The following is a 17,800-nucleotide window of genomic DNA, read 5'->3' on the forward strand; positions in this document are numbered from 1 at the left end:
TCCCCATTGTGTCGGCGCGGTGCAGAGCAGATGGTTCCTTTCCCCCGGCACTGCCTTTTCTGCCTCGTTCTGTTTGTCTGATAACACCAATTCCAGGAGCTGCACGTGGGAAATAATGTATAAACCTCTACAAAAAACCTTCCTCTGGATGGACCTGTGCTTAGCAAACATTGAGCCTGAATTAATGCGTTTTTTAAGCTCCCTAAGACAAGCTTTCCTTCTCTGTCTGTGCTTTCTATTGACGTGATGATTTTTTGTTTTTCTGAACTGTTCCTGTTAAATTCTTTCTTAACTGAGCAGGAAGGAATTTCTTTTTCTTTCTTTTTTTTTTTTTTTTTTCATGTGAACAAAGTCAAACTGAGTTGGACTCTGATGTTCTTGGCAGCTCTTGTAGGGTTGGCTTGTTTTCTGACTTCAGAGAAAAATTGCTTTCTAATAGACTGTTTTTCCCCTTAGTGAGTGCTTTGGCACCTGTATCCTGAGTTGTGGAAGGGTTTCTTTTTTTCTACAGATGTTTGAACATGAACACAACCTTTAACATCTTTGCATTATTGCTGCCAGCTTTTCTGTCCTGTTGAAAATAGAGATTTTTTTTTTTCTAAAAAATAATATCCTTGATTTAAAGTACTACCATACTGTAAAACAGTAAATTTACTCTATAAAATGCTATTAAAGACACTTTAAGATAGCTAAAATGTTACTTAAAATTTTGTATTGTTTGCATAACTTTATTCTGTAGCCTTAAATTTTCCTTTCAGTCTCTGCTACTGTTTGATTTATAAAGGACAAAACAAAACCATGGCAAATCCCTGGAAATATAAGGCAATACTTCAAAGGTTCAGCTAAAGGAATGAGGATGTCACATCCTGTGTCCTATAGGATATATGAGGTGTTAAGGAATGTGCTGTGCACTTGCTAATTTTGTTGTTAAGTTATTACTTCAGGGTTAATGTGGAGTCTTGGAAAGGTGGGAGATTTTCTGTGGTAAATTAAGGGAATTATAAAGGCTGTGATCCCTGGGCATCACTGCTGCCTGTGGGAAGCTGGATGTGAGCTTTGGAGCTCCCTTGCCTGGGAATGTTGATATCAGTGATCTTCTCTAGACCCAGTTTAATTATTAATGGTGGTTCTGATGTGCCACATCCACCTGGGATCTTCTCATGGTAACCTTCCTGTGGCTTCCCTGCTACTGTGGGCACTGTTTACTTTTTCCTATGGGAAAAAAACCCTCTAAGAGTTTTAGGGTTTTCAAAGCTCTAAAATGGATTTGTTTTAATTACTTCTTTCCAAAAAAAACCAAAAACCAAAACAAACCCAACAGAATCCAAACAAAATTCTGTTCCCTGTGCTGGCACTGCTGAGGCACCTCCAGTCCTGGGGCAGTTTTGGACCCCTCAGGACAAGAAGGACATGGAGGGTCTGGAGGGTGTACAGGGAAGGGAATGGAGCTGGGAAGGGAATGGAGCCCCAGGAGAGGCTGAGGGAGCTGGAAAGGGGCTCAGCCTGGAGAAAAGGGGGATCAGGGGGGACCTTGTGGCTCTGCACAGCTCCTGACAGGAGGGGACAGCCAGGGGGAAACAGGGACGGGACAAGAGGAAATGGCTTCAAGTTTCTCCTGAAATTTTTTGAGGTTACCACTTCTGTATTTCCCTGCAGGACACGATCCCACCATTTTTTATGCTCTTCTATGAATGGGTATTCTTCCTAAAAAACACTTACATGGAATTCCCCTCACCCAGGAATAAATAAAGTATTTCTTCTTCTTTTTCTCCACTTGAAATGATGAGTTCTCCAGTCCCTTTTCCTGCATCAAGTCTCAAAGTTTACTAGCCAGAAGAATAATGTGGCTTTGGTGTCTGCTGACGTAGAATGCTGAAAATGTTGTTAGGTACAACTTTGTTCTTACTCTGCTCCTCCTCAGGCTGCCTGATCAATCCAGCTGTTTCATGTAGGAAGTCCAAACCTTTGTTTTCCATAACTGGATGGTGGTGCCAAAATTCCTTGGCGGATGGAAGCGTGCACACTTGTCTCCCTGATTTCCAGGGAGCTCTTGGGTTGTTTGTGCAGCTGGAAGAGTTATCCAGCCAAGGTGAATCATCTTCATTTCTTTTTCAGAAATTTAGGTCTCTTTGTCTTCTACCCTTGACATTTGTAACTGTACTTTTAGTGCAGATTTAGGGGTTCAGAACAAACCCAGAGTGACAGGTGAGGGGTTAAATTCCCTGACTGCTGTAGAGTTTGTGCTGCATTTAATTATTTTGCTGATCTGAGCATAACTAGGTGAGCACTGGCAAACCTTTCCTCATGAAATCACAGAATGGGTTGGGTTGGAAGGGACCTTAAAACTCACTGGCATCAAGGACATTGTGGGGCTGTGGTGGGACCAGTGACGCTTGGAATGTGTGGCTGCAGCATCCCAGAATTTCTTTTCCATGCCACTATGTCTTCCCTGAAATATTTGATGAAAAAGGGCTTTGCTAATTAGTCTCAAACTGCATAAATTTATGAAGCTGTAGGAACTGACTGCTGTGCACAATTTTTATTATCATCTTCTATTTAGAGGGGTTGATTTCAGCAAGGCTTGAAGTGGACCTTTAGGGGTTAGTGTTGAACAGAATGTACAAGAAATATGAATTTAAAAAATTATTTAATTATTAAGTAGTGAATTCTGAATAGTGGTGATGCTTTCAGAGCAAAATTTGTTCATGTAAACTTTGCCAGACAGATGAAACGTACTGAACTCCTTAAAAATATGGCATTGCATTTTCAGGCAGATTTTTCATTTTTACCTCATATTATGATGTACACAATTAAATTTATGCCAAAATCTGACTTAATTGCAGGTTCCGTATTCTGAAGATAGACCAAGCTCAAAAGCTAATTACCAAATTCAAAATTAATTTTAAAACTTCACAGTTTAAACAGGATAAACTTCACAGCAGTAACACTTCCACTGTTACAAAGTGATCAATAAATATTATGTGAAGTACAACTGATTTCAGAGTTATTTGCCAGCTGTTTTAGGGTGGGAGAAAAATCAGCTTTGTGCTCCATAGAGCAGGAGCTGTGTCCGTGCTTTGTAATCATGTGAACCTTTAATTAAGAAGTTCCCACAGAATAGGAAATGCTGACCTGCTGGAGACACTTCCAGGGAATAACACAGAGCAGCTTCAGTGACAGCACTTTGGAGAATGAAACAAATTCAGAAAGGTTTCTCTCAAAATAGCAAATATTTAAAAATTGAATCCTCCTAAATGGCATTATTAAAAAATAAAACCCGACACGCCTGTAGTTTATTAATTATGGTTTGTTGTTATGGTCAGTGCCAAGTCCTACAGTGAGGATGAGAGAACCACAATGTTGCAGCCATGACTTACTGGTCTTAAATACATATTTTGTAGCTCTTTGAAACAATACAGAGAGGTCACTCAGCATTCCTGGTTTACTCTGATTGTCCCTTTGTAGCTCTTCTAGTGCTTCCCTGCTTTTTGAGCTAGTTCAAAAGTTTTGAACTGGTTCCCTGAGGCAAGTGAACTGGTTAATAGGGATTTTTAATCCATAGCTCAGGCTTGGCTTAGGAGATCCCATCCTGATCCTTCTGTTTAGTAGAGCAGCGGCTGCACAGTGTTCTCCAGCCAAAAAACGCTGTGGAAGGTGAGGTTTTTGCCATCCTTCATCAGCCACCCAAGATCTGAATTACAGGAAATTTGGAAATTATTGCTGTGCACCTCACATGTTACAAAACTGGGAAGTATCTGGTTTTGGTCTCACTCAGCAAAACAGAACTCATGGAGGTAATTATGGGGAAGGTGAGAATTTGAGAACTACCCTTTTTTTTTAGTCCTGACTGGGGCTTTCCTTTTTCCCAAGGCTCCACATCATGATCCTGTTGTCTGTCTTTATGTCCAGCAACACAGAGCTTCCATTTGGGTGAGGGGAAAGGAAAAATCAGCATTCCAGGAGTCCTTAGACTCAGTTTGGTGCTTGTTGAAAGTGCTGTTCTTAGCAGCTCAAACAGAGAAGAAGAACCCCTGTACCTGACAGCAGTGCTGGTTAAAACCCCCCAGAAGTTTCTTCAGACTCAAATTAAAGGGATGCTTCTGGCTGGTATCCCTGAAAGCAGCAGGAAACGGTGGTGAGGAGCAGACAGACGGGTCCCCCATGTCCTGCTTCAGCTGAGGTGTGAGACAGAGGAAGGATGTGGCATTGGTGTCCCCAAGGTGGTTCCTCTTTGGAGGGAATGGCAGAAATGCTGCTGTGCCATCTCTGGGGGATTTGGGTGGCATTTTGTATTTGTGTCCTGAGAAACTTTGCTTTGAATTAATGCTGGCAATCAGACCTGGATCAGACATGGAGGAAAAGAGGTTGTTTGCCATGACTTCACTCTTCAGTGTTAATTTCAGGAAAGGATCTTAAAAATCACCTCATCCCAACCCCTGCCATGGGCAGGGACACCTCCTACGATCCCAGGCTGTCCAGCCTGGCCTTGGACTCTTCCAGGGATCCAGGGGCAGCCACAGCTGCTCTGGGCACCCTGTGCCAGGGCCTGCCCACCCTCCCAGTCAGGAATTCCTTCCCAAAATCCCATCTGTCCCTGCTCTCTGTCACTGGGAAGGCATTCCCTGTGTCCTGTCATTGCCTTGACCCCTCTGCACAGCCTTGCACTTGGCCTTGTGGAACCTCATGAATTTTCCTATTTTTAAGCTTTAGATCTGTCTAAGGAGCAAGGTCCAAAGTTGTTAAAAGTTTCCTAAAAGTTAAAAATTAACTCAGCCAAAAATGACATAGTCTAGTGCAGTAGGGAGGAAAAGAAATCTGGTTTATAAGGAGTAGTGTAAAGCAGTGGTTCCCCATCCGAAATGTGATCCAGGACTTTGGTTTATCTATTAGGAATGGGATTTGCTCAGGAAGCACAGACTTCTGAACCAAAAGGCAAACTGACTTCTTCTCCAGAGCTGCTAATGTGCCTTTGGCTCCAGGGAGATGTGATGTGGTGGAAACCTCCTGATACCTTGTAATACAACCTGAGGCTCTGCCCCTTCCTGAGGTTTTCTAACAGTTTCATTGGGACTTAAAGAAAGCTAGCACTGAAAAAGAACTCTGAGTTTATGTAGAACAGCTTCACGATCTAGGGGAATCTAGTTATTTCAAGCATAAGAAGGAATAATTTTAGATGGTTTAAACAGGAGCTCCTTGTATTTTGAAGAATAAAATCAATCTTCAGCCGTTATCCAACTTTCACGCTTTAAGATGGGGGAATTTTACTCAGATTTCCTCACTGGGTGGCTGGAAAGCTGGGGGATTTTTATTTGCTTGGATTATTGTACTTTCTCAGGGGTTGTAGAGCTAAAAATGGTGAGAAGAGAGTCCCTAAACTTCAGGCTGCCTGAAATACTCTCACTGGATAAATCCTGGATGGTGCAATAAGAACATCATCACAGTCATTTTTAAAGGAGTCATTCAGCAAAAGGCCTTCAAAATAACCTGGAATGTTTCCAAATAGCAACATATCCTTAGTGTAGCAATTTAAAATATGTAATTTAGGAAGTGAAAATAATTTCTCTACATGAATACTGACCTAGGTTGGTGTAACTGGATTTATTCTGGTTTGTAATCTGCTCAGAATTGGAAATATCTGTGATTAAGTTATGGCCGTGATGCCACATCATGGAGATTACAATTAATTTTTCTTGATGCCTAAAATCCTAAAATTTGGAAGCCAAAGGCAGGAGAATTCAGAGAAAAAGCAGTTGGAAGCTTAGTGAAGTATGATTCTATTACTTAAAATCTGTCAGGGTATTCATAATAAGGGAGACTCTTAATAAGCCAGAGAAAGAAACTTCCAACACTGGTTTTGTGCCAAGTAATACAGAATATGAATCCCTAGATTAGCTATGGATCCTGGCCTGATGAAAGGTCAAGAATATAATAGGTTAGAGGATATTTTGATGAATGAATGAATCTGAATTGGCTTTAGGTCTAGTCAGCTTGGCTGCAGTGGATTTATCCTCTGATCATTTCCTGTCTTAGCCCTGTGAGTGTTGTCTTTGAAAACTGTGAAACCTTTGAAAAAAAAGGACCAACTTAGTGCCTTTTTTTTTTTAAAGAAGGGCTGGGAGAGGAAAAGTTAAATTATATCTCATTCAGGTTGTTTTGGAGAGAATTAAGATGCTGCAAATAAAGCAACAGTTTTAACAAATGAACAAAGTGAATGAGAAGAGCTTTGACGTTTCCTTTGCTAAACCTGATTGCAGGAGTGCCTGAGGTGATACTTAACTGCTGTACATGAATTTTTTAGCTTCCCACTTTGTTTTTCTTTGCTTTCTTGTCATGCTTCAAATATCTGAAAATAAAAAGAGAAATGAAGCTGCTTGGAACAAAATTGTGAATGAATAAATGAATGAGTGAAACTCTATATTGTTTTGGAGTCATCTGATAGTGGAAAGGAAAATCCCATCTTGAGGAAAGAGAAGCAGCATGGTTAGGGGTGTAGGTTCACCTTAAATAACCAGCCTTTCCTAGTGTTTCCAGGGAATTTTGCAATTGATGCTGCAGGCACAGGGGAACCTCTTTTATCTCTCATTTAACCATGTTAAAGGCAGTGCAGATCAGCAGTCAGGGCACCTTTTGGGAAGTGCCAGGATGCACTAGAGAAGTCCATGTGCTGCCTGTTGCAGGGATTGTTTTCATTTTCATTTGGCCATAGGACTGCTGCCTAAAACCCTCTGTGAGCTCCCAGCACAGGAATTGTGTCTGACAGAGCTTGTGATGCCAGTGGAGCCACGTCACATCCTGCCTGGAATCCCTGCCTGTGTCCCTTCATTCTCATTAAAATATTTAATCTAGCTCTGGTAAATAAAATGTCACTTGAAATAACCACTATCCCAGACTTTAGTACTGACACTGAATTGTTCTGCTGGATTCAAGAGCCAGAGTTCTCACCTCACAGGCTGTATTGCATTTTCTGCTCCCTTCTCCCTGTCCAAACATTTCCAAGAGATTGGCAAGGGTGTAAAATCTCTTCCAGGTTACTCTTGAAGCTTGTGAGGCAAACATCTGTGTGATTGCTAAAGCTCCCTCCTGAAGTTTTGGCCCCAGGTAGCTGTGTTTGAGTGAGTCAGGCTCCCTGAGCTCGCTGAAGTTGGGTCAAATCTCACTGGTTTGAGAAAAAAAGCTGAGGGCACTGGGGAAGTGCCTGAAATTTCTTGGTTTGGGTACACCTAATTTCTTCATTTGTGTAGTAGGAACATTCTTCAATGCTTCAAAATCTAGACATTTTGCATTTTGGCTGTGTGGGGGTTTTTTGTCTTTTTTTTTTTTTTTTTTTTTTTTTTTTTTTTTTTGAGGAGGAGGAGGAGGAGTCTCTGAGTCTCTGTGTGTGACAATTCCCCTTCATCCTCAGCCAGTCCTCATAGATTGCTTCATTAATTACACAGAATATTCTGAGCTGGAAGGGACCCACAAGGATCATCAGTGAATGGCCCATACAGTCTTTGTTCTCTAAAAATATGGGTTTGAAAATATCTGATATCAATCAAAATGCTGTTTTTACAGTGGCAGGAGAGTCTTGGTGTAGCTGTCAAATTTATTTTGGAAGAACCAGCAGTACTGAAATAAAACAGAATTTCCACAGTGCCTGTACTCACAATAATGACAAAGTGCAACATTCTCAACACTTTTTTCCCATTTAAAAGTAAAATAAAGCAAAGCTCTTTTGCACATAAGCAATGGATGGGTCTGATAATAAGAATTAATACATAATAAAACTGTGACTTTTTCTAGCTGCTAATGGAGAGTGTTAATTTGCAGCTGTTGATTAGTAAAAGTGGCTTCCACACTTCCCATGAAGTCAGTTTAATTGGGAGTACCCTTGCTTTTTCCAGAGAAGAAGCAAAGTAAAGAGAGATACTGAAGCCTCTCTGTTGTGGAGTGTTTGCCTGCCAGAAGAGGACTTAGCAAACAAAATAATGCAAAAAAGAAATAATCATGTCAGAAAGCTGCTGTGATAAAGAGAAGGGATCAAAATGATGCAAGATACTGAAACCACCTAAATGAAAAGCAGTACTGAATTTGGCTGCCTGATAGTCCCAAAACTCAGTTTTACATCAGCTGTGTCTGTCATGCTTTCTGCTATCAATTATAGGTTTTTTGGGTACCTGCTGTCGCCAGCACCTCTCCATTATTATTACAGATAAAAACCTTACCAACTGCTTTGGAAAGTATTGTTAATATGACTCTTAAAAAGTCTTCTAACAATGATCTTTTAATTTGGGTCATCTCCCTCTTTTCTAGTGGTGATCCCTTTTGTAAGTATTATAGCAAGTATTTTTTTTTTCCTTCCCAATATCTGCCACAAATGGCTTTATTAGAAAATGTCAATAAGTAGACTTGAGGGGAGGTCTGGTGCTAGGGAGCATCAAGTAGGAGCTGCAGCCCTGGGAAATACAAATCTGAGTGTGTTTGAAATTGTGCTGATTTTTTCCTGGATGCCAGAGCTCCAGGAGTGTTTGGACAATGCTGTCAGGGTGGGATTGTTGGACTGTGCAGAGCCAGGAGTTGATTTTGTGATCCCGTGGGTCCCTTCCAGCTCAGGATATTCCATGATTCTTTTATCCTCCCTATTCTCTTCACTTTTTTGAGTGGTTCTGTTGCTAAGCTTGTTCAGTTTGGAAAAAAATGGTTAATCCCGCTGGGTTTATGGTTTATTTGCTGACATCAGTGATAGGATTTCTCTGGGCAAAAATAGCTTTATTTATCCCTCTTGTGACTTTTTTTGCATCTTAATTTTGGCAGAGCTTGTCCTCAGCTGCCAGTGAGCTTTTTTTCCTGTTGGGGAATGTGTGTTCAGCATCTTGAGGCAGATCTCGTAGTGGAGTCTGAAGAATAAATGGTGGAAACATGGAATTAGCACCAGGTGGAGGCATCTCATAAAGCTCCAAATCCCATCACAAATCGCTCTGCCAGGGTTAAAGGAAATGCTGTTTTTCCTTTTATCTGGGATTTTTTAACAGCTACCTAATGGAATTCACATTTTTTAAAAAACGTGAGGGAGCACGACTTTGCTACTAGTGATCTATTAGCAACATTTAATTTTTCTATGTGAACACATTGATCAAATCATAGCTTGGTAATAAATTTCAACCACTGTAAGACATAAATAAAATCTTGTGCTGTTTGAGCTACTCCTGATATTTTTTTCTAGGAGTAATTCAAAGGTTGTTGCATCTTAAACATGATATGGAAAGTGTAAATAAATGACACTGGGCAAAGATGTCTCACCCCAGGCTCTTCCTCAGGAATGCTTTTCCAAAATACTCCTGGGGCATTGATTCTTAGCTGGAGAGGGAATTTTCACCCAGATCTCCACTTCTTTCTTGTGTATACTAACATACAAAAGGTGGAGGTGTTTCTGTGGTGATGGTTTGGGTTCTAAAGGATCCTCAAGGTCTTCGAGTCCAGCTGTTGTCCCACCACTAACTCATGTCCCCAAAATGGGATATGTACTGATATATTGAGGAAAATGGGATGTATATGGATATATTGAGGAAAATTGGATGTATATTGATATATTGAGGAAATGTGATATATATATTGATATATTGAGGAAAATGGGATGTATGTTGATATATTGAGGAAAATAGGATATATATTGATAGATTGAGGAAAATGGGATGTATATTGATATATTGAGAAGATTGGGATATATACTGATATATTGAGGAAATTGGCATATATATTGAGGAAAATGGGATATGTATGGGTATATTGAGGAAAATTGAATATATATGGATATATTGAGGAAAATGGAGGGGTCTGCAGCCAGAGGAGGGGTCGGTGTGGAGCAGCTCCCCTACCCTGTGTGGTTACAAATGAAACCTTGCTGCTTTCTGACCTTGAGTATGAAAATGTTGTTATTGATTTCCTGAGGCCGTGCAAAAAGAAACTCAGGGACTGAAGGGTGCAATTAACATTAATAATTAAAGATGAGCTACATTTGTCAATCTCTTGTCTGGTGTAATGCTCTGGGTAATGGGCTCCTCCTGGGAGCAGCAGAGCTCCTGCAGCCTTGGATGATCTGAGCTGGGCATGTCAGGGGGGGCTCATAAGTGATGATCCAGATGTTTCCTGGATTCTGGGAGCCCCCCTGTCCTGATCCAGAGAAATACAAATTGGGGTCCTCACACAAGTTCAGCCCTTTCCCTTCCAACATTCCCAGCTCTGAGTGTGGGAATTTGTACATTTGCTGAGCTGGAGATTGCTTCTTTGGGTTTTCATTTGTCTGATGTAAGAGCAGAAATGGTATTTTAATTACCTTTTTTTTTTTTAACTATTTTTCCCCCTTTTTTAACAGAGCATTCAGAAGCTGGCTAGCCAATACTTAAAGAAGGACTGGCTTGGAATAAGAGCTGAGGAACGAAGTGATTATAGGTAATTTACCAGTTGGATATCTCAAAATTACTGTATTTATCATTTCAATTTGTGTCATTATTTTACTTAACAATGAATCACTGCTTTTCTGTAGCTAATTTTTCTTTTTCCTTTGTAGTAGAGCATTGCCAGTTAAAAGAGAAGCTTTGTTTTCCTGAGATTAGTCTTAAATAGATGTTTATGACTTGAATATTTAGGAAGATGGGAGAAACAAAACAGCTTGACAGGACCACAACTGTAATTTGCATCTGTTTGGGTATTAATGCCTGTATCTGAATATAGATTTTTGTAGATAACTTTAAGGCTAGAGGGATAAGTGTGTGGATTGTTTCACAGGAAAAGAGAGGAAGAGATCTCATTTTATGAGGCTGTTCTTTGTGAAAATCACATCTGACAGCAGGGAGGATGCAAAGCAGGAGACGGTTGTTTACAAAACTTTATTTCATTAACATGAAAGGTGGATAAAACATGAAACCAGAAATAACTCAGTTGCTGAAAGCCTTTGAACAGCAGCACCTCTTAAATATTTGTAATAAGCGTTCAGATGTTTTCTTTTAATGTCTTCTTTGTATTTCCACAAGGTTTATTTCAAGCAGGAAGAAATTGACAGATTTGTGTTTGGGACTTTCAGCACCCTCACGTTGCTTGTGTGTTTAGAAAGAAATAAACTGAATTATCAGTCTCAAGTGTACATAAAACACTCCCATAACACCTGTGAGATCCCACAGTACCAGAGATCTTCTCCAAACCCCTCCCTACCCATCCCCAAGTGCTGAATCCAAAATGTTTGGTAGCAAATTGAATCACAAGAGAGGAACAGGTGGGAAAATCTTTATTTTTGGTATAACTTCCATTAAAGGTTTTGTTAAAAGTGGAGATATTTGCTGGTTCAGCCTAAAGGATTGTGCTTTAATAGTTTTAAAAGCAGTTCTTGGAAAAATGTGTGCTGCTGTCACATAAACCAGCCCAGGAGCTGGACTCTGATTCTTGTGGAAGATCCTTCCAGTTTGGGAGATTCTATAAATCCACATTTTTAGTGGAACACCTGACCTCCCTTTCTTCCTTCCCACACCCTCTCTGTGTTTCATTATTTTAGGAGCATGTACTCAGTTTGGAAATCACTCTTAGAAGGCACCATGCAGGTGGCCCAGTCCCGACTCAACATCTGTGAGAACTATAAAAACTTAATTTCTGAACCAGCCAGGAGTGTCCGGTGCTTTAAGGAGCAGCAGCTGAAGAAGGTACTTGTGCTTTAAAAAATCCTCTAAACTATTGTCATTTTTATTGAGGAAAAAGATGCTTTTTGAAATCTTTTATTGTGGCACTTCTAAAATATGTAAGTACTCTTCATCTTACAGATGTAAGATTCATCTTATAGTACTCTTCATCTTATGCAGCTTGTTGGAGAGAGATCAAAATTCTGAGCTGTTATCTCAAATTGTAACTGCTTGGAAATGAATCTCCTAAAAATATTATATCAGTTGGTCAAATGTATCTCAGCAAATCTCACACTGTGCTGTAGAAATTGCATTGCATTGGGTTTGCTGTGACAATTGCAAGTGGTTTTTCTTAGAAGAAGTTCAAATTTTAAGAAAAGACTCCTCTGAAACATGGAGGAATGGCTTGAGCAATCTCCAGGGTGGAGAGTGGAGACTGTCCAGCCACCTCCTGGAACACTATCACAAGTAAGTGCTCCAAAAGCTGCTTTAATTATCTCTTTAATTATCTGTAGTTGTCCCTGCAGAGAAAATAGTGTAGTTCCAGTGAGCTGGATATTAATTTAATTGCTTGTTGCATTTGAAAATCATTTATGAGGGTGGGCAGGGCCTGGCACAGGGTGCCCAGAGCAGCTGTGGCTGTTCCATCCCTGGAAGTGTCCAAGGCCAGGCTGGATGGGGTTTGGAGCAGCCTGGAACAGTGGAAGATGTCCTATTAATTAAAAAAGAAAAAAAACCCAAACAACAGACATTTTATCTGTCCTTGTTACAAAGTGACAACAAAGACCCAGAACGTACCTAGTTCTGTGTTCTAGAGTTTTTTGTAAAATACTTGGTTACAAATTTAAATAGATGTTCCTGTAATGTGAGCTCTCAGTATCTGAACAAATTATTCTACTCCTAGAAACATGTGCAATTTCTGTTTTATGAGGGAAAAATTAACTTTATTAATGCTGTTTTATTGTCCTGTGGAATTTTATTTTCATGTGAAGCTTTCAAAACAACGCTGTGGCAATTGTATGGCATTCTTACTGGTAAATAATTGTACTTTATTCTTCTGCAAGTGGTGATAATTCAGTGTTCATGAGTCAGCAGCAGAAGTGGGATCTTTACATTCTTAAAAGTCATAGAAGTTCCTTTATTCCTGCACTTCTGAATCAGCAGAACAAGTTATTACAATTATCAGGCCAGTATTCTGGTTCAGAGTATTCTAACAGTGATATGCTTTTCCTACAACATGAAATTATCATCCACTTGGCAGGATTAATTTTCCTACACAACCAGTTTATTGTTTTACACAGTGCAGCCTCTCACCCTTCCCTGTGAATTCCCAAACAGATAAATAATGGATAGAGAAATAATTGTTCTGACCTCCATTCAGACAAAAGCTTATCAAAATTAAAATTCAGTCAGCAAAATACTTGTAAGGTTACATGGGAATACCCATCTAAAGTGGCATCCAGTCTAATGATAATTTTTTTATTCTACAGGGATGCAAACCAAGATTATTTAACTCTTCTCAAATGATCTTTTTAACAACTGGGGTTATTTGATATTTTAATTTTTTGATGGTGGCAGGAGATTTTAGGGATCAAAATCCCCACTGATGTTGCAAAACCCTGGTTCTTTTCACTGGCTTTTAGCTCTTTGTCAGCCATCCTTTACATACAGATTATTTTACCTTTCATTTTTCACTGATGCACACAGAGGTCTCCAAAAATCCAAATTCTGCCTTCCACCACTCCCCAAACCAGCCTATAAGGAGTGCACCCTCTGGAGCCATTGCTTTATTGGTCTGCACACATCAAACAGTGCCTTTAGTGGGAATTTTTTGTAGCAATTTGACAGCTTCAGGGAGAGCAGGATTGTGTGGAGAGAAGACCAGCAGTTCCTGTTGGCTGCCAGTTTGTTTTTTCCAGGTGGCTGGGTGTTATTTTTTAGCACTGGAACAGGGGGAAGTCAATGTTAGGTTGTTGGATCCCAGCACCCCGTCAGTCCTGCACTGCTCCCAAAGGAGGTTACATTAATTATGCATTAATAATTAGTGTAATGAAGGAGCTGAGGTGTTTTGCAGGGGTGTTCAGCACCTGGAATGAGGGCAGCCAGGGGGGTGATGATGATATGAAAAGAGCTTGGACTTTTGGAGTGACATTTGAAGGACTCAAAGGTTTGAACTGACCCCTGGGTGCTGCTGGAGCCTTCACTGACCACATCCAGCCTGTGATGTCTGTAATGAAATAGAAATCCAGTGGACTATCAATCTCCTGCATGCTTAGTCCAGTTTGGGTAAAAGAAAATCTTTAGTAATCTCTTCTAAAGAGAGTTTTAATTCTAGACACTGATGATTCACATTGGTTTTCTTACCTAGATCCTGCTGAGCACACATTCTTTCCCACTTTGTTGGCGTTTTTCTTAAGCTGGCAGGGTGTCTGAAGAATTGCTGAATATAATGATTTTTCTTCCTGTTGTATTGTGTTTTGTGTGGCAGCTTTTGCCTCATATTTTAAATTTTAAAGAAGGAAAAGATTAATCATTTTTTGGTATCATTTCCAGTAGATTGCCTTTGGATTTTCCCGGTTGTATTCTGATAGCTTCAACTAGTTACTGCATCCAAAGCTTTCAGAACTTTTCTGTTTAATTTGTGGGTTATCATAACACTTTAAACAGCAGCAGAAAGAAAGGAAGAGAGGTTTTGTGTTCTGTTCAGTTTTTAAAGACCTGCATGAATAATTGACTAGGAGTGACTTGAAGCCTGCATCCTTCCCTATAAAATACCATAAAAAGCAGCAAAACGATGATGATAATATTATTTGGATGCAAAAAAAAGTAATATTTTCTTCCCTGAATGCTTTTTTTCAGTGTGTGGACCAGCTGACAAGGATCCAAGCTGAACTACAGGAGACAGTCAAAGATTTAGCTAAAGGCAAAAAGAAATATTTTGAGACTGAACAGATGGCTCAGGCGGTGCGGGAGAAAGCTGATATTGAGGCCAAGTATGTTTTTCTAATGGCATATGCAGGAATAATTGCAGCCCCAAAAAGCACATTTCTGTTAGGTTTTGCACTTGATATTTGGCTTTCAATGAGATTCTGCCAGGTTGTCTTTGCATTTTGCTCCCATATATTTTTGTAGCTATTTCAAGCAACCCTGAGAGGAAATTCGAACTTGTTTGTGTTGGTTTGTTTAGAAAGGAAGTTCAAGTAACAGCTTTAATTTAGCATTTTCTATGGAACTGGCACTTTTTTGATATTAAAGCCTCCTGACTTCCTTTTCTGTCCATACATCTCAAATTTTGGATCAGTCCATTTAGAGAAGGAAAGGCAGCAGGACACTGTTTTTCATTTTTTGAGATAAATTTTGGAGGCTTTAGCTTTTTTCTGTTCCTTGACATCCTAAAGAGGGTGATTTCCTTCCTTCCAGGAAAACCAGTAACATATGTTTTGGGTTTGGAGTCTGGCCTGTCTTGTGGGAGTTCACCACACCCCTTTTGCTTTTTTTTCCTTTAATTTTTATTTTTAGAAGTTATTCAGAATTGCTCTCAGGGAATGAAATGATGGTTTCCTCAGAGATCTTTTCTGTTTTTCTGAGGGATGATGAAAAGATCTTTAATCAAATTTCCTATAACACCTGAAGAAAGTAAACAATCATACATAAACAAACAAAAACAGCCAAAAATTTGAGCTTGGGGGTTTTGGAGCAGATTTATCCTGCAGTCTTATTCAGATTAAAGTAGCTATTGACTTGAGTTTGTTTTCTTATTTATTTTTTAAACCGCCACTCTTCAGACAGCAAAAAAATACTTTTGTAGAAATGATGTAAGGCAATCATTCAATTTCTTCTGCTCATTTTTGTTCCAGGTCCAAACTTAGTCTTTTTCAGTCAAGAATAAGCTTGCAGAAGGCAAGTGTGAAGGTGAGTATAAAACTTGGATTTTGCTGCTCATCTCATGAGGCGAATGCCCCAAATTGTCTGGAATGTAGAGGTGAGGGACAGCTTGGAAGGGAAATTGGTGGGACAAAGGATGAGCTAAGAGCATTCTCTGGGCAGAGTATAGAATTATATATGGAATATACGCAATGAATTATTTATCTAATTAGAGTTAAAACTGTTCTTTGACGACCACACCTGAAATTCTGATTGCAGGAGAGAAAAATCCATCAGAAATCCCCTCATCATTAGGAAGACTTAAAAGCTAGAAATGCCCTAAAGTTTTCACTGTATTAACACAATATACACACAATTAATTTGCTACTGCTGAATGCTTGGTCGTTGAGATTCCCTTTGTGAGCTGTGTTTCCACTTGTTGCAGTTAAAAGCCCGACGATCAGAGTGCAATTCCAAGGCTATTCACGCCAGGAATGATTATCTCCTCACTTTAGCAGCTGCCAATGCCCACCAGGATCGCTACTATCAAACTGACCTGGTGAACATCATGAAGGTAAGGAAGCTGATTTCTGCCTGCCACAGGCTGTTGGAATCCCAAATGCAGGGAATTCTCAAAACTTTGGGCCTGTAAGCCAAGAATTAAACACAGGGTTTGATCTGAGACCTTGGGAAAGGCTTCCAAGCTTAGAGAGAATGTGGATTTGTAGTTTAAAGCAGAGACATGTTGAGCTAAGTAAAGGAAAGTTTAAAGTTTTAGAATTTAAGATATAGAAAAAATAAAAGTAGTTTAAGATATAGAAAAAATAAAAGAGGTAAACAAGGAGTTTAGAATGCAGCACTGTAGGTTTCTGTGTCGTAACATGATTAGCTAATAAAGTTTGCAGTGCAGCATGGGTCCATAAGATAAAATATTTAAGGATTGAGTCAAACACATAAATATCCTTGTTGGCAGTGTTTTATTAATCAATAACTCCTTAAAAAGTCTTGTAACTGAGGGTCTTGTGACCTTCTGAGCCATGTAGTGGAGATGTGAGCTGAACTCACATTTCCTGCCTATGTAGAAGATAAGAAAATAAACCCCATCATCAAAAACAACTCAGAGGTCCTGTCTGGAATTCCTTCCAAAATTCCCCACAAGTGAATTATCACAACTGGGAACTGGGTAAATCAGGAAAGTCCAAAGTCCTGGATTGGCTCTTCCACTGAGCTGCCACGAGTGAGAGGGAAGGTAGAGCCTGCAGTGGTGTCTGAAAAATTTGGAACCAGCTTTCAGACCCCAAAACTGAGCAATCACCTAATTTTTTAATTCACTGCCTTTCTGAACTCAAAAACTCAGTTGGATAAAGGACCAAAAAAAAACCTGATTGAAAAACTCTCTTGGATAAAGGAGTCGGGTTTGTCAAACTAAGCCCTATATTTTCCTCTTGTAAGGAAACTGGAGATTTTTTTACTTCTTTAGTACCATATCCCATAATCCTTTTTGTTTTGTGTCTGATCAGAACACTTCTTTATGGTGTGATTAATGAGCTAGAGTTATTAAATATCTTGGTTTCCAAACTATGGGTTTTTGGGAACAGCAGCAAACATTTTTGTTCCCACCTGTGGCACTTTGCCAGGTCAAGGCAGGAGTAGCTCCTTGAACTCAGAGGAAATGACAGGCTTTAAAAAGTTCAAATCTGATTGCTCACTGTTGTTTTTTCTTAAATATCACCCTAGAATTAATTAAATGTACACTATTCCTGTGTCTTTGAATTTGAGAGTTACAGATAAATTGTAAAATCATCTCCTTCACACTTTATCTGCTTGCATTTCACATGTTGACATTTTCAAACTTTACTTGAAATTGCTCTTTACAAATTATTTCTATGCAGGGTGACTTAGAAGTCTGTCATTTGCATTTTGAATTGCTTCATTGGAGAAATGGCATAGAATTATAACAAATCCCTATATTATCAGCATACCTTTGCATTTTGGGGGGGAAATATTGATATGAAAAGCAGGTAAGTGAGGTAAAAAATTAAAGCACCAAAGGAATTCTCCTGCTTTTCCCTCTGTGTGTGCTTTTCTGTTAGTAAAATGTGAATATTTGTGCTGACTAAATGTTTGCTACATGGAAATGCTTGTAAAGAATTTCCATGTGCTGGTGCAGATAAAATTATTAATTGATGCTTACATAAGATAATTCCATACTTACATGCATGGTTGGCTGTCATCACTTAAGGCTCTTACTTGGGAGCAATTCCAGAAGGGAATTGAATAGGTTCACAAAA

The 17,800-nt window shown here is 39.5% G+C and overlaps 1 protein-coding gene across 2 annotated transcripts in view; it reads left to right on the forward strand.

Annotated features, from left to right (window-relative positions):
* The window catches only part of FCHSD2 (FCH and double SH3 domains 2), a 118,789-nt gene that overhangs the window by 50,431 nt on the left and 50,558 nt on the right, over positions 1 to 17,800 (forward strand). For both annotated transcript variants that reach the window (XM_066571853.1, XM_066571854.1), the window contains exons 4-8: positions 10,352 to 10,428; positions 11,525 to 11,669; positions 14,505 to 14,638; positions 15,503 to 15,557; positions 15,955 to 16,083. In XM_066571853.1, the coding sequence (XP_066427950.1) occupies positions 10,352 to 10,428; positions 11,525 to 11,669; positions 14,505 to 14,638; positions 15,503 to 15,557; positions 15,955 to 16,083 (540 nt within the window). The remainder of the gene's footprint in view (positions 1 to 10,351; positions 10,429 to 11,524; positions 11,670 to 14,504; positions 14,639 to 15,502; positions 15,558 to 15,954; positions 16,084 to 17,800) is intronic.

The sequence above is a fragment of the Molothrus aeneus genome, chromosome 2, assembly GCF_037042795.1.
Source record: "Molothrus aeneus isolate 106 chromosome 2, BPBGC_Maene_1.0, whole genome shotgun sequence".
NCBI classification, from domain to species: domain Eukaryota; kingdom Metazoa; phylum Chordata; class Aves; order Passeriformes; family Icteridae; genus Molothrus; species Molothrus aeneus.